A 23,076-nucleotide genomic window follows, 5' to 3' on the forward strand; every position below is an offset into this window, starting at 1 on the left:
ACAATATTTGATTAGTTTTAGCAATCTAATCAAAAGGCGGTTTGATATGCATATCAAGAGGATTAAGAGTGACAATGGGACATAGTTTACTAACTCTGACTTCAAGTGCTTCACTAAAAAAGAAGGGATCATGCATGAAACTTCTTGTGTTGCCACACCTCAACAGAATGGACGCATGAAACACAAGCATAGACACATTTTGAACATAACATAAGCCTTGTGTTTTCAAGCAAATCTCTCATTGCATTTTTGGGGAGATTGTGTATTGACAATAACATATCTAATCAATAGAGCCCCTACAGTGGAAAATAAGGGAGTCACTCCATACGAGTTACTTTTTAAGAGAGCGCCAAACTATGAGCACTTAAGAACTTTTAGCTGCTTGTGCTACAAGAAAAATGACTAAAAGGGAATCGGTAAATTTGATCCCAGAGCTGAAAGATGTATTTTTATTGGTTATTCAAAAGGACAAAAAGGATGTAAAGTTTATAATCCAAAGACTCGTGAATGCTGCATATCGAGAGATATAATGTTTTATGAGCATGTCTTTCCTTACCATATGCAAGACAATAATGGGTCTACTAATTTTAGAAATAAATTATCAAGTGATAATAACCTCAATGATGAACCTTCACTCTATAATGATGCATAATTGGAAGTACCAAGCCCTGAGGAAATTCCTCATAATGACTAAATATCAGGTCCCATAGAAAGTTTACCCATTAAGGAGTATGAATACACAAGTCAGACTGAGAGTGAGCCTATAGAGCAAGAACATGTATTAATAGTTAACATGAATGTGGAAGTCACCATTAATTCTAAAAAAGAATCATCAAGTGAAAGTGAAGGAGAAGTCTCAAATGAGGGGGGGCCTCAAAATATGCCAAACATAAGAAGACCTTCAAGTTATCTAAAAGACTATGATTGTGAGAAATTAAACATAAACCCCAAGTTCACGACATTAATTCAGAATCCTCTTTAAGTACCACATATCCCATTTCAAAAATTTTAAAATATGATAAGTTTTCACAAAAATATAGAGCTTATCTTGCAACCATTACTAATGACGAAGAACCTCAATCATACACCCAAGAAGTCAAGCACGCAGTTTGGAGGGAGGCCATGGCTAAAGAAATCAAGGCTCTGGAAGACAATGAGACATGGGAACTAACTCATTTATCGCAAGTAAGAAAATTTATAAGATGTATATGGGTGTACAAAATCAAACATAAATCTACAGGTAAGATTGAAAAGTACAAGGCCAGATTAGTTGCTAAAGGTTACACATAAATAAAAGGCGAGGACTTTAATGAAACTTTTGCACTAGTGGCCAAAATGACCACAATCAGACGCTTGTTAACAATTGCAGTGGAGGAAGGATGGAAATTACATCAAATGGATATTAGTAATGCCTTTTTACACGGAGAAGTGACAGAAGATGTATATATGAGTCCTCCACAAGGATATAAAGTTCCAAGCAAAGATTTGGTATGCAGGTTAAAGAAGTCATCCTATGGCTTGAAACAAGCATCTAGAAATTGGTATAGCAAGTTATCTCAATCTTTGATAAAATATGGTTTCCAAGATAACCAGTTTGATCATAGTCTATTTACTTATTCACATGGATCAATTTTTCTTGTTGTTTTGATCTATGTTGATGACTTGATCATTGCTAGTAATGATCTTGAGGCCTGTGATCAGTTCAAGCAATATCTCAGTCAATATTTTCACATGAAGGATCTTGGTTCGCTTAAATACTTCCTAGGTCAGGAACTAGCACGAGGGTCAGAAGGGATACTTTTTTGTTAAAGAAAATACATCTTAGAAATTCTACAAGAATGTGTAATGCTTAGTTGTAAGCCTTCTTTGTTTCCAACGGAACAAAATCACAAACTTGTTTTTGCTAAGGGACCTCCCCTCTTAGAACTGTTAAGTTATAGTAGATTAATTGGACACCTAATTTACTTAACTATCACAACGCCTGAATTAACCTACTTAGTTCATATTCTAAGTCAATTTATGAAAACTCCACTCCAAGACCATTGGGATGCTGATATGCGAATCTTACGATATCTCAAATCTTCTCTAGGTCAAGGTATCATTCTTCCACAATGATCAATAACTAGTTGACTACTATGACTCAGATTGGGCATCGTGTCCCATTACCAGAAAGTCCATCTCATGTTATCTAATGAAACTTGACAATGCTCTAATATCATGAAAAACAAAGTAACAAGTCACAGTCTCTCAATCCTCAAGTGAGGCTGAATATCGTGCAATGACACATGCCACAGATGAAATACTATGGCTACGTAATTTGTTAGAGACTCTTCAAGTTCCATTCATCACACTCACACTTTTGCATTGTGACAATCAAGTAGTTCTTCATTTAGCTGCAAACTCGGTCTTCCATGAAATAACAAAGAACATTGAATTTGACTGTCATTTTATCAAAGAACACATATAGTCAGGTGTCATAAGCACAACTTACCTGCCCACCAAACAGTAAAATGTTGACATTTTTACTAAGTCCTAAGGCGTTAAAGTTTTTCAAGACCTCATGTTCAAGCTGAGTGTTCATAATCCTCACCATTCAACTTGAGGAGAATTATTAGAGATAAATTTAATAGTTTGTTAGAGTTTGTTAATGTTGATCCTATTTTCAAGAATTGTTATTAGTTTGTTAGGGTTTGTTAGAGTTAGTCTTATTTTCAAACTCGAAAGATAAATCATTAACCTATATATAAAGACATGTCATGTATCATCGAGAACCGTAAAAATACAACATACTTTCAAGTTAAATATCTAGTAATATCTTCTTACTAAAAAATTTAACAACATGGAGGAGTAGCTATAAAAAAAAGGACATGATTTTTAAGAACATAGAGAATGAGAACATAAGTTATATCCTATTCATTTCATATTTTAAATGGGTTCCCAATTACTAGAACCGATAGCAACTGCCATAAGAGTTTTGAACATGTCATTATTGTATTTTTGGCTCACATGTGATTTGTCCAATATTATAAGGAACGGTACTTCTCATACCCAACACTTAGTTTCTACACCTCCAATATATTTTCGAAAATAGTTAAATACCAAGTTTCACTTTTAAGTACTTTTATTTTTCATAATAGGAAATAAGCACACGGGATTTGTAAAATATAAAATAGATTATGTGAGACTGAAATTTAAATTTTACAAAACCTTATTCTATTATGTGTTTTATAGAATATACCATATTTAAAAAAATATATTATTCAGTAAATCTTAAATTTTAAATTTTGCAAAATATATAATTTTTTTTAAATAATCAGTTTTTTCAAAAAAAATTCAAAAATAACCAATAATTAAAAAAAAACAAAATAATCAATTTTACAAGAGGATGCGTCAGATAAATTGGCGCATCCCATAACCATGAAGAGGAGGCGCCAATGCTATTGACGCATGCATTGACCCTCGTGAGGAGGCGCCAATGCTCCTGACGCCTTAGTGTAATTTATAGTGTGGGCGTCAATCCCTATGACGCCTGCATGTGATGCTCCACACTACAAATTGCACTAAGGCATCAGGAGCATTGTCGCCTCCTCATGAGGGTCAATGCATACGCCAATAGCATTGACGCCTCCTCATGAGGAGCCTAATGCATGCGTCAATGCTATTGGCGTCTCCTCTTCATATAGGGGGATGCGTCAATTCATCGGACACATCCTCTTGAAAAACAGGTTTTTTTTTAATTATTAATTATTTTTGATTTTTTTTGAAAAAACTGATTATTTTAAAAAAACAAATATATAGTTGTTAAAGGTATCTGTATCCCTCATAATAACTGATTTCCTCCATATTTTGTACTCATATTTTATTATTATTATTCAAAAATTGATTTCTTTTCAATTAATTGAATGTTATCTTTATTTTAAGGAAACTCCACTATTAACTTTAAATAGTATTGTACATATTATTTAATGAATAAATATGTGAGGAAAAAACTAGTTTGTGAAATTTACACAGTGCACTTTGTTAAGTAGTGAGCTTCTGGAAACCACAAAACACAATAATGCCAAATTTGAGATAGGAAATATCTTCGAAATTTCTCAGTATATTGTGATTAATCTACTTGTACTTTCCACAACCTCACCAATACAATAGAATTATCATTTTTCAAAGTGCACCATCTTCAAGGAAATTTCCTAGATGGTAACCAAATTTCAATCTTTATATAAGAACCATCTTTGTTAATGAAGATTCACTGCAAAGTAATAAAAAAACTATAATAAGCTGAACATTGCAAGTGCATGCTTCATTAAGAGAAACAAGAGTTGAAAATGGAGATTGAAGAAGTTTGTGAAACACAAGCACTTCCATTGCTCTCATTGAATCATGTCTCTCTTATGTGTAGATCAGTGTGGGAGTCTATGAAGTTTTATGAAGATGTTTTGGGCTTTGTTCCCATCAAAAGACCATCTTCTTTCAAATTTACTGGAGCATGGTTTGCTATTTGTTACCATCACTTTATATATTAATTTTCTTGATACATAAAATATTAGTGTAGTTACATATGCTTTTGATTTTATTTTTTTTAGGTTTTATAATTACGGTATTGGAATACACTTGATTCAGAATCCAGACGTTGATGAATTTGATACATATGTCAATGAGTCAAGGCCAATTAATCCTAAGGATAACCATATCTCCTTCCAGGTAAAAATGAGATTAGGTTTATTAAACACGTAATTATGAGTTTGATCACTTATTAGTCCGTTTGAATAAATATTTGTTAGGTCTTTTAAGCACATAGTTACGAGTTTGATCATTTATTTGTGTATGAAAAAATATTTGTTATGAGACGTAGGTAAAAACAAGATTATGTTTTTTATAGTCACGAGTTCGTTCACTTATCAACTGATCAGTGTGTATAGAAAAATATATGTTAGCGATATAGGTAAAAATAAGATTAGGTCTTTTAAACATGTAGTAATGCGTTTCATCACTGATCCTTGTGTAAGAAAAATATTTGTTAATAGAGGTAGGTAAAAATAAGATTAGGTCTTTTAAACATTCAATAATGAGTTCGATGAACAATGAGTGTGTATGAAAAAATATCTGTTAGGAGAAGTCAATGTCTCTTAAATATGATCACATGGATTATGATTGAAGATTGGTATGTTAACCAATGTTTTTTTGCAATATGGTTTTGTGCAGTGTACGGATGTTGAACTTGTTAAGAAGAGATTAGAAGAAAAGGGGATGAGATATGTTACAGCATTGGTAGAGGATGAAGGAATCAAGGTGGATCAAGTGTTCTTCCATGACCCTGATGGATACATGATTGAGCTTTGCAACTGTGAGAACATTCCAATCATTCCCATTTCTTCTTGCTCTGCCTCTTTCAAGCCTAGAAGCCATAGCTTTAAGAGGAGTCCTTCTAAGTGTGGATTCATAGAGAATGTTATGATGGAAAACTTGAGCTTGGACATGATGAACTTTGCCTTTTAAAAGTGAAGAACATTAATTCCACTTCATTTTTTGTAAGATAAGAAAAGTTTGTTCATCAAAACAAAACAAAAAACATGATAGGTTTTGGTGGATAATTACGAGTGTAAAATAGTTAGTCTTGGTTTAATTTTGAGGGAAGAGTGGTTCAAAGAAAAGTTGTATTGTATTTATATCATGTTTGTGTTTAAAAATAATATTAAGAAGTTGTGAGGTTGTTCTATTTTGTATCCCATGTTCACATGTGGATTTGTCTTTTATTTTCTTTTGATTCTGTTATGTACGATGCAATGAGATATGAAGTTTGCTGCCGACCAAAATTGTGTTGCTTTTGCTTCCATAATGAGAAAAGTAAAGGGTACAAGGTCCCCAATTACATGGCTCAAATTCAATGTAAAAAGTAAGATTTGAGGCATATATTCATGAAAGATAAATAATAATCAAGAGGAGATAAGTCAAAAGAATAACTAGTTTTTTTTAAATTTGTAAAAAAAATTTTTAGAAATATTTGTTTTATAATTTCACCACACCACATACCACATGAAGCATAAATAATCTTTTATTAATAATAATCTATTATTCCTCTCTCTCTCTCTCTTTTATATATATATATATATATATATATATATATATATATATATATATATATATATATATATATATATATATATGAACTCCTTTTCATATTGCTCTCTCTCTCTCTCTCTCTCTCTCTCTCTCTCTCTGGCTTCACATTGTAATATATCATAAAACCTCAAAAGAGAGAGAGAGACAGAGAGAAAGCATAATTTAATACTCTTAGTCTAGAGAAAAAGGAAGTGTGGTGGCGGAGGTCTGGCAGGACGCCATCGACCGCAATGTTTGTTGTTATCGAGCTGGATCAGTTTGGTTCCCAAATTCATTTAGTAATAGATTTGGATCTTTAGAATTTTGATAGTTATAAATATGATTTTCTCTCACTTGTTGTTAGTACGAGTTGCATTAAGTGTAGAAGTCATAGTGATAAACAAGGTAAAAATTCCTAGAATTGTATTCTTGAGGTTTGCCAACTTTTGGAATTATCAAAGAGATTTGAGAAACACTTTAAACACCTCGTGTTTGTGTAATTCATATATTGAGAGTTTGGGAGATTGAGAAACACTTGAGTAGAAAGTATGAGTTTGTTCTTGAGAACTTTGAAGGTTATTTCTTTGTAAATCATCTTCTAATCTTTTGTAACAATTTTGAAGAATAATGAATTAGGGAGCTATTCTCTCCCCCATAGTAAATCAATTTGATAGAATAGGGTAAACAAATTATGTGTTCATACCTTTTATATTTTTATTGAAATGAAGTCATTTGGTTGGTTGTCATGTTTCTTTGTCTCACACATCAAAGATTTTGGTGTGATTGAACCTTTCATTTTCACACAAAAAATGGTGCATACCATGGAGGAAAGGAGTTAATTTTATAAGTGAGCACCATGGATTCCAAATGGGACATCGAAACATTTTTCGAAGACAACAATTTTAGATTGTGGAAGATGAAGATGCAAACAATCTTAATTTAAAAAAGGTGTGTATGTTTGTGTATGTGTGTGTGCGCATTTAAGGGTGAGACATTGATGCATGCAAGCCTAACACAAGCAGAGAAGACCAAGATAATGGATAAAGTCTGAAGTGTCATTATCTTGGGCCTCAGAGATAAAGTTCTAAGGGAAGTCGCATGGGAGAATACCACAACTAAGATGTGGGTCAAAGCAACATCTTAGGTACTTGGTGTCTCCAATCGCTAAACAAATGTTTTATAGTTCATAAAATTATACTAATGGTTGAGATTATTCCCATCGCAATAAACAATCATTACAATCTCATAATCCTACCAATCAAATAGACAAATTACCACTGAATATCATTACCTTATAAATCAAATCTCTCAATTCCATATATTCCATAAAGGGAGAAAGAATTAAACATAAGTAGAACTATAAAATTAAATTAAGAGAGTTATGACACAAGCATCCATACAGAATTATATAGAATCACATGTTTAGGGTAGAATTGTCTAGTGAGAACCTAATCTAAGGGACTAGTCACTCATTTTTAAAGGATACATGGTTCTTACAATTGGAAAACAAAAATTAAGACTTAAAATTATGATGAATGAACTCATGGTGATAACATTTGTTTCCACCTTCCTCTAACTTACAAAAACACCTTAAACAATATAAAATTTGACTCCTAAACACTAAACATCTCTCTATTTATCGATAATATTCAAAATTCACGCAACCGTGTTGCGCCTAACCCTTATCCCACCACTATTTAGTGATTTTCTTAACTTGGACTTTGGCAACAAATTTGGATTGCATCGCTCATCTTGTGATCGCATCACTATCAGATATTTCTTTTGATTCTCGCTTCAAGCAGAGAGTTGAAATTGCACCACTGGGTCTAGTTAGCATCGATTTTGTCTTTTAGGGTTTGATAGCACCTCTATGTAGGTTTTACGCGTCTTTTTCTCATAATTTTTGTGAACTTCTCTATTTTTCATTTGTTGTTCGTCTTCCCTTCCTTTCCTTGACTCTTCATCATTTTTATATTGAAATTCTAGAAAATTTATCTAGTTAGGACAATTGCATCATAGTTTGGTAATTTCCATGAATCTTTGGATTCTTTATTGAAACCTACAAAACATGAACATATTAATATGATTTGGATCTTCTCCAACTGTTCCTCTACTGCCTTTTGTTCAACAGTAATTCAAGTCTTTAGATTATATTCCATGTCTACCTATTTTTTACATTTTTATTTTTTTTATTACTTATCTGCCATAGGATTTGGAGCAGAATCAAAGTTGAATGGAAAAAACATGAGAGGATCCTTTCTCTTATTAATAATAAACATTCGTAAAAATATAAACTTTAAGTATTTAAAACACGATATGATAGACGGTCACTAGTGGATCAATCAAGTATAAATAGTATTCATAACATATATACATATGTGAAAAATTGAGATCTTATATCCATTACCTATGTGTAGTACCCTAAAATTTGCCCTCCTTTTTTGCTTTTCATCTAAACTATAACTTGAGATCCATTTATACTCATTAATGCCTCATTCATGTGCATCATTCATTCATGATTAACACATGCTAACAAACATCATAGATTCAAGGTTCGTAGATATTGAAAATCTGGGTTTTGGCCTGAAGATTGTGGTATGGCTCACCATATGGAGAAACCCTAGTTTCTGGATTCTTTGAGTCCGTGTTTCTTAAAGATTACACCATGGTATTCATCTGGGTATCCAAACCCTGATTCTTGATCTTGATTTCTGTTAGGGACCAATTAGTACTACTTTTTATATCATTTTATTGGTCCCTTTTACCAAGTTTTGATGTAATTACACACTTTTATTCTCACTATTTTGTATAAATGCAATTAGGTTTAATTTATTTTGTTTTGAATAGTTATTTCACATATTTGTTAGTTGTGTAGAATTTTTGGATGAGAAAGCTTTGGATTGCAGCGTCATAATATGGAAGATTTTGGATGAAGCTTGCAAAGCAAGGAAACTGAGGCAGCTTCAGTTCGCCCCGCGAACTGAATGAGGCAGCTTCAGTTCGCCCCGCGAACAAAGTTCGCCCCGCGAACCCTGCGAATCCAGCAAGCTGATTTTGGGTCAAAAGTGTTGTTTTTCATGCCAGCTGGTTTTGCCATTTTGGTGTCTGCCTTGGAATAGCTTTTCTGCTTTGGATGAGAATGACCAATTAAGGAAATGTCAACCCTTTTTGGTAGAAAAATTACATTATTCTAGGGCATTCATTCATTATTACTACACACATTGACATTGAGAGATTTTTGTAAGAGAGAAAAACAGAGTTTTTCTTCTTTAAGCTTCTGCTTTGTAACAATGATGATGAGGAGCTAAACTCCCTTTTGTCAAGATTGGAGGTAGTAGCTATTCTTATATGTTTATGTATTCCATTTGATTTATATATATGATAAAGATTGTTGATGTATTGAATACTGTTTTTGCCCTAAGTTGAAAACCAGATTTCAGTAGTTATCGAGAGAGATTATTTGAGTCTTGACATAAAACAGATTTTCAAGTAGTGAATAAGTTGTAGAGATAGATTTATTCATTACTCTTCTTTGGTATTAAGCATTAAAGATTGCTATATTGATAGTTAGGTGGAGAGATCGTCTAAGGATCAATATAGTGATTATCACAATATCATTTAGACATAAATGACTTTGAGAGGATACTTGAACATCATCAATAATCTTGAATCTATTTATTTATCATAAGGAATCATAAGCATTTGAAATAGTGAACTCCAATCTTGCCAAGCTTTTACATTAGATTAAAACCATTTTACTGTTTTTAGTGACATTTACTCACAAGATAACTTTCCAACCAAAACAACCTTGTTACTTTCTAAACTTACAACATTTGGATTATAGAACGGCGGTAATATCAACCAATCTCTGTGGATACGATATAAAAATATTTGCCGAAGATATACTTTTCAACAATTTCATTGGGATCTTGTGTTTGACCTTCTGTCACTAACTTGACTTTTAAACCCTAATTATGGGCCCATGATTTGAGATGTTGTTTGTGGAGATTTGTGTTTGGAACCCTAATTTTGATCAGGGAGGTTCATGAATCATATGTCTTGCTTTAATGCATTGGAAACCCTAGTTGAGGCTCATGACTCGATTACACCACTTGAGTTGGCTTCTCACCTGGCTCGAGATTCTTGTTTATACATAACTTTGAACTTCGACCTAGTAAACGCTAATGCATGGTGTTATGTGATTGATTAAAGTCATGTTTGCATTCATGTTTCATTGACCTCATGGCCTCATGATCCATTTCATTCGAGTCTTATTTCATTCCCGCTTCATCCATTACTTTCATGGTTTTATTAAAATGACAAGATTCATTCATGCTTTGATTTATAGTCCCATTGATACAAGTTCATTGTCCATTTGATCAAGTCATTCCATGACCCATTAATTCCATTTCATTCATTCATTCAAAGAAAGTCAAGCCATTATGCCTCACACATGATCCCATGCATAAAAAACAAGCAAAAAACCATTGTTTTCACGATGGTAATTGATTACCATGTTTGGGTAATCGATTACCCTGCTCCCAGTAGCCAAAAAATTGTTTTTTTCATGATGGTTGTTAATTCCTTAGGATTGGCATTAATTCTGTAAAACAAATAATGTAATCATCTCTGTTGTTTTAATATGTTGGGTTGAAGAAGTTCAACATCTGGACCAACATGTCATGTACGATGTCACGACATCATGCCTGTGACATCGTACATGTGTAGAAAACTGAATTAATTAATTCAGTATTTATTCTAGGATTAGTAAGGATATTTGGTGAATATCCTAACTCCCATGTGGAGGTCTTGAAGACTCAATCAGAAGATATATAGGCTCAAAGTAAGGAGATATATATGGAGAGATTTTAGGATTGAAGACCTTGTTTGTAGCAGAATTTTTCTGCTGAAGTTGTAACAGCAAAGAACAAGTCTGCTGCGATTTCTGAAGGCCCAAATCCAGTTGGGTGATTAGGTTATAAATAGCTAATTGTAACCTAGTTTTTGTAAGCCTCTTAGAATGAAAATTTAGAGGTGTGTGTGAGGTAAACCTCCCAATCTGTGGGAAGGTTACCATGTGTTTCTCAGTGGTAAAAGCTGAGAGTATTTGTAACTCAAAGCCTGTAGGCAAGAGTGATTTTGTTCTTGAATGAAGCTGTGAAGCAAGTTCAAGGTGTGGTAACATTACATTGTATTTGTAGTGATAGGAATGGAAACTGGAGGTTTCTATCTAGGAGTTCCTAGGTATAGATTGCATTGGGTAGGGATTAAGTGAAGAGTTGTAAACGGGTGAGTTTAACTCTGAATTAATACTGCTAATAGTGGATCTTCTTCCTGGCTTGGTAGCCCCCAGATGTAGGTCATGTTGGACTGAACTGGGTTAACAATTTCCTGTGTTTGTTTTCCTTCTGCATGTGTTTTGTTACTGTCATAACTCAGCTGACCAAGATGATAACAAACCTGGTATATAACCTTCTGTTTGAATGTCAATCAGAATGTTGTAACATTCATCAGTGACAGTGTATACTGAACAATAAGCATGTTAGGTTCTGTTCAGTATTTAGTTAAGTTTGTTCTATTCCAGGATAACAGATCTGGCCGAAGGATCAGTGTGAAACTGTTAAACTGGATGGTTGGACAGTTGATACTGATGGTTGATACTGAAGTAGAGACTAGTTGGTCTTTTACAGTACTGCAAACTTAGCACAGCATGGTTCCAGGAACATAACAGAATCAACATATGTTCTGACTGTCGAACTGAATGTTGTGACATTCATTCTCAACAGCATGTGCTAAAGTGTAGGATGATTGGTTTTTCTGTTTAGGTATTTTTCTCAGGCTATTCTTCAGGGATTCAACAGCTGAGCTAAAATCCAGGAAACCAACTGCTAACCTACAATTAATAAACCTAACAAATAACCTAGTTGTTAGCAATCTAATAAGTGGAAATTAGATTAAAGTGTTCAACCATTAATTCAGGAAATACAAGTAAAAGACAAACACACAGGAACTATGTAACAGATGGTGTCCAAAATCAACAGTATGACATCATGCTGATAACAGTGTAAGAAAACAACTGAAGTGAGTGCCAGGATTGATCTCTGTTGAGTCCTTCTCCCTGATGCACAGAATCAGGTGTTTATCCATTCTAGGGTGACATAGAATGAGATGTCGTGACATCTGTGAACGTGTGCATATTAGTACAGTGGGTAATAACTATCTTGCTGTATTAGTTACAATGTTGGATCAGATGTCATGACTTGGAGTAGAACATCTGAATTCTGACTACACCAGAATTTCAATTGGTATCAGAGCAGGCATCCTGTTCTGCTTCTGGATGAGATCCATGGGTGATACTTTCTGGTATCTTGCAAGGAGTTATGTTAGTACTGATGCTGGAACCTGTGAAAGGTTCTGTAATTTCCCTGAATGGTCCCTTGAAGTAGGTGGATGGACTGTTCATGACAGGAATGGTGTGTACCTGTCTCTGGAGGGTGGCAATTGGCCTGTGTGTGGGACAGCTGTGCCAGTATTGAATCACATTCAAACTTGGTATGGTCTTGGAGGCTGATCTGGTGAAGTGTGTGTTCATAGGTTGAGTTGTATTATGATTTCCGGTGCATAATACCTGGCAAAACTCAAACTCTGATGTTGTTTCCCCTCATGTGGATGAATGGCTGTTGTATTCAAGATCTCATCATAATCTACTGAAGATGTCAAAGATACTTGAGTCTCCTCAAGTCCACTCATCATGACATTCTCACTTCAGGATGGTAAGAATCACTTAATCACTGATTCTTTTACTCACTTGAGTAGGGTGTATGAAGACCTTGAAGACCTTCAAGGAAGATTTGTTCCAAGGAGGTGGAACTAATGTTCTATGCGATGTTAGAACATGTTGTTCAACAAGTATACAGCTACTGGTTGAAGAGCAGATGTTTTCAGGTATCAAACAAAGGGATACTTCTGTTTGGAACCTACTCCTGACCTGGAAGAGGAGACATCTGTGTGTGCTAAGTTGACAAGGGTAGGGTCAACTGTGTGTGTGCTCAAGAAGGTCACCTTTAGAAGTCTGATCTCTAGAAGTTGAGCTGGTTGAGATGTGACATTGTGCAATCTCCTGCTGTTTCGCATATTCCTGTTGATTGATCAGGGTTGGATAGCTGTTCCCTGAAGTACTATGTTGTGTTGGAAGACAAGTCCCCTGGATGTTAGTAGTCAATAATGGGATAACCTGATTGCTATACCATTTAAGAGGATTGGAACCATGAATCTTGTTATTCAAACACCACGTTTCAGAAGTGGCAGTTCTTTCGAGGAGGGAGGATATGAAGATTCAGAGGTTAGTTGAGGTAGTATGCTCTAGCAATGCATGTTTACCATTGACTGGTGCTGTTTTGTATCACTAGTACTTATGGTCAGCTGGAGTCTGATTGGTGTGATTGGAGTATGTATAGGTATAACTCATAGAGTTAGTTGCCACTGGTAGGGATGGTGTATGTCAGGTTGAGACATTTATATACAATGCATGGTTATTGGTGTGGAGTTTCCATGATTGTTAAGTTGAGGGGGAGTTTTGGTTAACCTCCTCAAGTCTGGTCAACCTAGGGTCTGGTTGGCTGTTGACCTGTGTCACATGGGTTATGGTGGTTGTGTGACACATTTGCAAGGAAGAATTCATCTCTCTTATTCCTAAGGGTGAATTTAATCTGGGAAGACTTTCAAAATTGTCGAGGTGCTTGCAAGCAGAAGATGTTGACACAAGAAGAGTACTTTCAAAGTAGTCTTATGGTGGAAGTATCTGAAAGGATAACTGGGAAAGGATTTAAGATCAATGTCTACTTGTGCCAAGTACAAGTGTTTAATTGATTATCCTTGGAGCTCAAGATAACTGATGTTCTTAAAGATGTTGGAACATCACTTCTTCAAGACCCTGTGCAGAATCACAGGAAGGATAGTACATTGGCTTATGATCTATCTCTTTGGTGGCAGCAAAAGCATATGATCTCTGAAAAGGTTTCCTGGCAAGAAACATGTTCAGCCTTGGTATGTACAAGAAGAAGAAGACATCATAGTCTTGATGGTGGTTACTTGGATCAGTTTATTTCTGATCTAGGTAAGGAAGTGCATTAGCTTATGCACACTGTGGAGTCAAGAACAAGTGGCAGCATTCTTGACATCATGGAAACAGCCTTGCTTTAGGAAGTGGAATCCTTGGTATAGCTGAAGGGTTAGTTTCTAACTGGTCCTTCTGAAGACTCATGCATCAGAGTGTCTGATGTCTTTGGAGAAGAAGCAGTAATTCATCAAGGTGTGAGCTTGGATGACTTAACTGCAAACCTGCAGGATAGAGGTTGTTTACTCAAACTTGGTTCCTCAATCAAGTCTATGAGAACATTGAACTCTTGTTCTGTGAAGGGAGGAAGTTCTTTCAAGTGGCAGAAGAAGGAGCTGAATTCAACAGCTAGATGTCTAAAAACAATGTTGTGACATTTGGTTTAACAACAGATTCTTAGTTGGTGAAGTGGCACATCAACTTAAGATAGAAGGGTCTACAGAGTTATAGATTGGGTACTTCAAAAGGATCGTTCTCATTGCAGTTCTTAGGAGTTGCTGGTTGGAGAAGATGTTACATGTTCATGTCTTAGAGACCCTAAGCTTTGTTTAACATGTAACTTGAAGTTCAAATCTCACTTGGAAGATCAGAATATCTTTAGGAGAAGTCTGATAAACTTGGGGAGGTCAAAAAGCAGCATTTGACTTTTTCAAATGAGGACTCATGAAGGAGGTAATCAACCAGTGGCATTTGGTCTATCTCAGAAGTGAGTTCGAAGAATCAAGATAATCCACATATGGCAGCTGATTATTCTTGAGGAAAGTCTGAGACAAATTACTTTTGAGCAGAAAAGTAGTAAGTTGAAGACTAAAGGAGGTGTTTTCTATTCATCTCTTGGAGCGTGTGGTAGGAGTTCTGAGCTATCTATGGAAGAGTATCTCTTGTAATGGGATGAAAATGTATATGTCCCAATTTATGTCTGGGTTCTTCTTGATCAAGCTGGTGACTCAGCAATATTTGAAGACTCTCAGTTGGTGGTCCTTGTTATGCTGTGAAGGATGTCCCAGCTGATGTCAGAACATCTTGTGAAGTGGTCTTCTGTTCTGGTTAGAAGAGAGATTGACACAGAGTGTGAATGTGTTCAGCTAAGAGGGTTGAACAGAGGGTGTGCTCTTGAAGACATGAAGATGCGTCTTATGTTTTCCATTCATCAAGTGGTCTGGATTCTCTTTGAATCAGGAAGTATGTGAAGGTCCAACTTTGGGGTGTTGGATATGCTCATGTGTGACCTCCAAGTGTCAAGAGGAGAGTAGGGTGTCCATGACAGGGGGAGTTCTGTCTGTGAAGCTACAAGTAATTATCAAGCTTGTGGTCTTTGTGTACTCAGATAACTAGGTATGGCACCTTGTCAGTTATCAGAATGTTGTGATGTGTGCCAAGGCAGAGTGAGCAGAAGAATGTCTGACCGGATGTCATGACATTGCCCTGGACAATGCTTCTAATTCCTTCTGAATCTTAAAATCAGTATGAGTTATGAAGGTGATGTGTCAAATTCTGATAAATCAGAATAAGCCTGATGGCTACAGCTGTGTGGTACAGGGGGAGTAACCATCTGCTGAAGTGTGGGAATTTGACTGTAGCAGTGCCAGATGTCAAGTCTCTACTGGAGGTATGACAGGAACCTTGGGAAATGTTGAATACTGGAAGAATGCAGGAAAAAGCCGTGTGTAATGTTAAGACATCGCGTGCAACGTGTCTAACTGCATATATGGAATAGTCTCCATGCACTGGAACTGCTGTTTTGAAAAAGAAACAGTCAAGAGCTATAAAAGGTATTCAAAGATAGTCTGAGATTTTGCTGGTGATTCCCTGACTGTTTCTCAGCAAACATTAATGAATCTTGACCAAGCATTAATTTCGACCGTTAATTCCTAAGCACGAGCTGGACTATTTAAAGGATGTATTAGCCCTCGTCTTCTCACAAGAGAAACACTCCATTCCTTCAGAATCATGGGGTATGTTAAGGTCTGGGCAAGCTGCGCCTGGATCTGGTTTTGTGAGGGGTGCCTTTACAAATGTTTAGCTAAAAAGGGGGAGAGAAATACAGTCCTGGGGTTGAGAATGTACCAGAAGCAAGCTAACTGTGGTAGCAAACAGAAGTTGGAGTTGGTGTCAAGCACAAAACCCACCAACTGGGTATATCACTTGTGTCTTGTGATCTGAGTTAAGAGGACAGTTGTGTCTTGTGATCTGAGTTACATTATCTATGTACTCAGTATTACATATTCTTCCGGAAGCTCTCCGGTTGAGGGGAAAGGTTCTGGTACAACTGATCCGTGCACCTCTTCTTCCCCATGTACACCAACTTTGGTGTTTGTGGTGGTGGAACCAATGACAGAGATGAAGAGCATTCCCAAATTGGGATGTTTTGTTCAGTGTATTGTTTATTTGTTTTAACTAAAATTTGCCAAAGGGGGAGATTGTTAATTCCTTAGGATTGGCATTAATTCTGTAAAACAAATAATGTAATCATCTCTGTTGTTTTAATATGTTGGGTTGAAGAAGTTCAACATCTGGACCAACATGTCATGTACGATGTCACGACATCATGCCTGTGACATCGTACATGTGTAGAAAACTGAATTAATTAATTCAGTATTTATTCTGGGATTAGTAAGGATATTTGGTGAATATCCTAACTCCCATGTGGAGGTCTTGAAGACTCAATCAGAAGATATATAGGCTCAAAGTAAGGAGATATATATGGAGAGATTTTAGGATTGAAGACCTTGTTTGTAGCAGAATTTTTCTGCTGAAGTTGTAACAGCAAAGAACAAGTCTGCTGCGATTTCTGAAGGCCCAAATCCAGTTGGGTGATTAGGTTATAAATAGCTAATTGTAACCTAGTTTTTGTAAGCCTCTTAGAATGAAAATTTAGAGGTGTGTGTGAGGTAAACCTCCCAGTCTGTGGGAAGGTTACCATGTGTTTCTCAGTGGTAAAAGCTGAGAGTATTTGTAACTCAAAGCCTGTAGGCAAGAGTGATTTTGTTCTTGAATGAAGCTGTGAAGCAAGTTCAAGGTGTGGTAACATTACATTGTATTTGTAGTGATAGGAATGGAAACTGGAGGTTTCTATCTAGGAGTTCCTAGGTATAGATTGCATTGGGTAGGGATTAAGTGAAGAGTTGTAAACGGGTGAGTTTAACTCTGAATTAATACTGCTAATAGTGGATCTTCTTCCTGGCTTGGTAGCCCCCAGATGTAGGTCATGTTGGACTGAACTGGGTTAACAATTTCCTGTGTTTGTTTTCCTTCTGCATGTGTTTTTGTTACTGTCATAACTCAGCTGACCAAGATGATAACAAACCTGGTATATAACCTTCTGTTTGAATGTCAATCAGAATGTTGTAACATTCATCAGTGACAGTGTATACTGAACAATAAGCATGTTAGGTTCTGTTCAGTATTTAGTTAAGTTTGTTCTATTCCAGGATAACAGATCTGGCCGAAGGATCAGTGTGAAACTGTTAAACTGGATGGTTGGACAGTTGATACTGATGGTTGATACTGAAGTAGAGACTAGTTGGTCTTTTACAGTACTGCAAACTTAGCACAGCATGGTTCCAGGAACATAACAGAATCAACATATGTTCTGACTGTCGAACTGAATGTTGTGACATTCATTCTCAACAGCATGTGCTAAAGTGTAGGATGATTGGTTTTTCTGTTTAGGTATTTTTCTCAGGCTATTCTTCAGGGATTCAACAGCTGAGCTAAAATCCAGGAAACCAACTGCTAACCTACAATTAATAAACCTAACAAATAACCTAGTTGTTAGCAATCTAATAAGTGGAAATTAGATTAAAGTGTTCAACCATTAATTCAGGAAATACAAGTAAAAGACAAACATACAGGAACTATGTAACAGATGATGTCCAAAATCAACAGTATGACATCATGTTGATAACAGTGTAAGAAAACAACTGAAGTGAGTGCCAGGATTGATCTCTGTTGAGTCCTTCTCCCTGATGCACATAATCAGGTGTTTATCCATTCTAGGGTGACATAGAATGAGATGTTGTGACATCTGTGAACGTGTGCATATTAGTACAGTGGGTAATAACTATCTTGCTGTATTAGTTACAATGTTGGATCAGATGTCATGACTTGGAGTAGAACATCTGAATTCTGACTACACCAGAATTTCAATGGTAATCGATTACCATGTTTGGGTAATTGATTACACTACTTCTAGTAGCCTACAAAACCCATTTTTTATGGTAATCGATTACCATGTCTAGGGTAATCGACACCTGCTGGCAGTAGCAAAAATGCTGCATTTTTCAGCAGTAATGCAGTATCCTTTGCACTCCAAACCAATCCCATTGCTTGCATCAATACACATTGAAATATTTACATGATTATGCAGCAACTAACCATATCATTCATGCATTAGATCAAGCTCTTAACACTTTAATTCACCAAACTTCTCAACATTTATGAATTACTCATAACAGTCCCAAGCTAACTCCAAACCTCTTCAAACTAATTCCAAACCAATTCAACTAACTCCAAGCCTCCTTTAACCAATTCCAAGCCACATCAAAACTAACTCTGAACCTCCATTTGATCCAAACATATAATCTATATAAAGTCATCACTCTCATCAAATCAAACAATGACCAAAATCAGAATTCTCTCAAATTACTCATTGCAAATTCAACTTTTCTCCTCTCACTTCATCTTCTCCAATTCTTCTCCCTACACCAAAGCTTAAAACCACCATTGGAGTAAGCTTCACATTGAAGTTTGTTATCAATATAGCTAAACCTCTTGCCTTCAATAATCATCCCTACATTCGTATAATCAACGTCAACAACAACAATTCAATGATTTTTTTTTCAAAGTTGATTCTTAAAGAAGAGGAGTTCATAGTAGAAGTAGAAGATTAAAGAGTCCAAGTAGCATACCTCTGGTTTTCTCTTCTCCATCTTCATCACCTTCAAAGTTCAATAAGTTCCAAGGCAATCCTCCGTCTTGTAGGTCGGTGAATTTTCATCTTTGCTTATTTGCTGAATTTTTTATACCACAATGTAGCTTATGTAGTGGAGAATCAAAACCCCAAGGTTTAGTGGTTTGATTCTCCTCCATCTCCATTTAATTTCAGATTTTGTCCTTAGGGTTCTTGACTTTAATGGCTGAATTTCCGGAATTAGTTAACTTCTAGTTAGAATAGATGAGAGATTAGGATAGAAGAGGTTGAGAGGAGTAAGAAAATGGTGTTTTTTCTTGATTCTGGCTAACTCCGCCGCCTCCGGCGCGGTGATGCCGGAACTCTGGTGGTGGTTCGTTTTTGACATGAAAATTGGAAGTTGATGTGTAGAGAAGACAAAATGAGTTTGCTAAATTTTTGCACTTTCCTTTGCAAATTCTGTTGGGCTTAACCATTAAACCCAATAGTTTGCTTTCCACACCCCTATTTTGCTTAATACTTGCTGAACCCAACTACACTTATTGGTATTTGGACTCATTCCGTTGGGCCCAAAAATCCATTTTTTTGCTGAATTCTGCACACTATATTCAGGGTCTGCACCCCTCTTGGTCCAACATTTTAATTACCATTTTAATTACCTTTAATTCCATTTTATTTTGTGTTGATATTTTTGGTACTTGTCTTATTAACATTTTAATTATGTTTAATTAGGATTTAGATTTTAATTAGAATTTGGTGATTAATTGGAGTTTTATATAGCTTTCTAATTAGATTTTAATATGTTTTTAATTAGATTAGAAATTAGAAAATAATTAAATTTTTGTTAATTTTAGAATTAAGTTAATTCTTGAACATTAGGTTAAAATAGATCTTAGGATTTAATCAATTTGTAGGTTCTAATTAGACTTTAATTAGAAATAAATTTGTGTTCATGATTGGATATTTTTGGGAAAGGACCTTTTTACCCTTAAGGGGCCATTTATGCATTTTGACCATGTAATTGCATGTTCCCTTAGGAATTTTTGACATAGATTTTTAATCAAACCATGACTAACTATAACATGATCCCTTAGATTAGTTTGATTAATTCTAACCATTAGATTAGATTCTAACCTAGTTTTCAAACTAAATCTTAACCCACGATTCAAATTGATCAAAAGTAATTTTGATCAATTAAATCCTTTGATATTGTATAATCCCTTATTGCACTATAAGGATGCGTAGGCAGGAGAATTCAGATTCTTCACGAGCTACCTTATTTATTAATCAATCATTCTTCATTCATCAATCAACACCATCTTTTTGAGATCGAATATCATTTTTCCTTGGATTCCATTCATATCCTTTTAGGACGCTTAATGCATAGTATGCCTTGTGAATCAAGAGTTGTTTGGATTGTCCCCAAACATTTAATTTGTTGTGACAGGAGTGGGTATGCCTAGTTTCCTCCACGTCCTAGTCAATACCTCTTTCGCTCTTCGGTTCAGAGTTTATTCCTTCATGGACCCAAGATACTATTTTCCTTTGATCTCGAACTATTTGTTCTCCAGCAAGTGATACATTCTTCCTTGCACCCAACAATACTTTCTTGTGGGCCTCATACTCATCCTTTTAGGACGCCTAATGAACAACCCACCTTGTGAACCAAGAGTTGTTTGGCTTGTACCCAAACATCTAATTCATTCCTTTGGTAAGATAATACGGTGGGTATGCCTCTGTTTCTCCATGTATTAGTCTGTACCTTTCCACTCTTGGGTTCAAAGTTAGTTTACCTTGTGAGTTCCCATTTTACCATTTTGTTGGTACAAGTTATAATTTTCATATCTCTCAATCTTTTTCTTTGTTCTCGTAGTTCCTAACTATGATTGATCTAACTTTCTCATTGCACAGTGAGAATACGTAGGCACAAGGATGCGAATCCTTGGCGAGCATACTCTTAATTATCCCCCCTTCCGCCCTAGGGCACCATTCATGTCTTTCATGATTCATTACTGATCTTCGATCATAAACTGTTCACTCCAGTGACATATTGTTTCTTTGAAACCAATATACACTTTCTTTGGATACCCATATATATATCCTTTTATGACGCCTAATGAAAAGTCTGCATTCGTACCAAGAGTTGTTTGGATTGTCCCCAGACATTTAATTCCTTCTTTTTGACCAAGATGCTTGTTTCCTTCTATGGTACGAATCTCATTTCTCTTATATATTCCAATATACCTTGACCTTTGGTTTCAAACCATACCTTGTCAGTCACTTGTTACCAAATACTCTATTATATGACTTCGGTCACTTCATTCCATTCATTTTCATGATGCACTCATACTTTATCTTCATTCACTCCATGTGATATATCAGTTACCTTTGAGCCAAATACAATATTTCTTCGTGCTTCATCTTGTACCTCTTTGTGAATCAAAAGTTGTTTGCGCTGTGAAACCAAACACTTAATTTATTCTTTTTTCGGTTGTTCCAATACAGTGTTGTAGGCCCTCATTTATTGGTTCATACCAGTTTTACTCTTGGGTTCATCTTTTCACCCTTGTTGGAGTTCAAAACACTATCCTTTGGTTCAGACCGTACTTTGATCATAATTCTTTTGATCTCCCGCCACTAGTTCTTTGAACTACGGAGCTCTGAATTCCTCATTGGACTATGAGGATACGTTGGCATGAGGGCCCTAATCCTCACCGAGCACTTTATCTATTTCTTTTCCTTTTCCCCTTCTTTTTCGAGTAATCTTTAGATATTATACCTATTTGAGCGAGAACAATCGAAATGGTTCCCATGGAGTACCATGGATGTTTGGGGTGCTGATACCTTCCCCTTGCATAACCGACTTCCTTACCCAGCATATCTCTTCCCCCCGGGTTTTATCGATGTTTTCCCTTTCCTTCGGGAATAAATAAAGTTCGATGGCGACTCTGTTTTATGTTCGAGCGTGCGATACGTTCGGGTATATTTCCGCTAGCTTCACTATGAGATATGTTCATAAGTCTACTCATAAAATAGTATTTGTGCATTATTGTTGTTTTATTTGACATTAAAGTTTGACTATAAATAATTTTAAAATGAGATCCTTATATTTAGTGGTCTCTCACATTTGAGTCACACTTAATAATCTATTAAATGAATTAACAATTATATGGACTTTATTAACAAAATAAAGAAAGACAATTTTTTAGTAATAATTAACATGATACAAGTTTTAAGTTAAATTATAAATCATTGGTCTGTAGTTACTTACACTGGCATCTCAAACCTCCATCAGTGCTCAATTTTGTGTTATGGTCAATCAATGTTTAGAGCTATGTTCTGCAGGGAGCAAGGTTGATTGTGTCATCTTTGATCAGGAAGTCGAGTGGTCAGTACAATTATTTTCATGTGCTAGAAGTATCCTTGTGTCGGCGAGAAAATATCTAAGGTTAAGTTCAATGCTCAAGGGTCATCTTCTATTTTTCCAATCAGCTGGAAATTTGTTGGTTCGACAACTGACTAAGGTAATTCTTTCCTTCGACCAAAAAAATAAATAATATAAAGGTCATTCTTTTTTGTTTCCCTTATGTATTTGTGTGGTGATTTCACGTGGTCATGGGTTTTTATGCTCCTAGATTCGACAACCTTCCATGGTAGGTTCTTTGGTCACCTATGCAAATACAAGACATGCCATATACTAATTTGTCTAACATAAAATGTATACACAAATTCTATCTATTGATTGTAATATTCCTATCGACTTATTTCTAAAATTATGCCTTAAAGGCAAGTCTCTTGCAATCAATATACTAGAAGAGTCGTACCAAACAGGAGCGAATAAATGCCAAAATTGTCTCCATAGAAGATTGATCACTTATAAGAAGATGCTTTGTTACATGTTAATGACTTGCATGGCAAGCTTATAAATATTTGTCTTGGTTATAAAATG

The 23,076-nt window shown here is 35.5% G+C and overlaps 1 protein-coding gene across 1 annotated transcript; it reads left to right on the plus strand.

Moving 5' to 3' along the window:
* The first annotated feature begins 4,130 nt into the window (after positions 1-4,130).
* On the plus strand, positions 4,131-5,716 carry LOC127120168 (glyoxylase I 4). Its single transcript, XM_051050575.1, has 3 exons — positions 4,131-4,489; positions 4,584-4,701; positions 5,203-5,716. Exons 1-3 carry the CDS (start codon positions 4,326-4,328, stop codon positions 5,494-5,496), a joined length of 576 nt encoding a protein of 191 aa, XP_050906532.1. The 5' UTR covers positions 4,131-4,325; the 3' UTR covers positions 5,497-5,716.
* The last annotated feature ends 17,360 nt before the right edge of the window (positions 5,717-23,076 follow it).

The sequence above is a fragment of the Lathyrus oleraceus genome, chromosome 2 (assembly GCF_024323335.1).
Source record: "Lathyrus oleraceus cultivar Zhongwan6 chromosome 2, CAAS_Psat_ZW6_1.0, whole genome shotgun sequence".
In the NCBI taxonomy this organism is placed as follows: Eukaryota; Viridiplantae; Streptophyta; class Magnoliopsida; order Fabales; family Fabaceae; genus Lathyrus; species Lathyrus oleraceus.

Excerpts from the sequence above, each read along its gene's own strand:
- LOC127120168 (XM_051050575.1), top strand. The coding sequence starts at position 4,326 with ATGGAGATTGAAGAAGTTTGTGAAACACAAGCACTTCCATTGCTCTCA. Across the intron at positions 4,490-4,583 it reads TTCAAATTTACTGGAGCATG|GTTTTATAATTACGGTATTG; the intron begins GTTTGCTATTTG and ends TATTTTTTTTAG. Across the intron at positions 4,702-5,202 it reads ATAACCATATCTCCTTCCAG|TGTACGGATGTTGAACTTGT; the intron begins GTAAAAATGAGA and ends GGTTTTGTGCAG.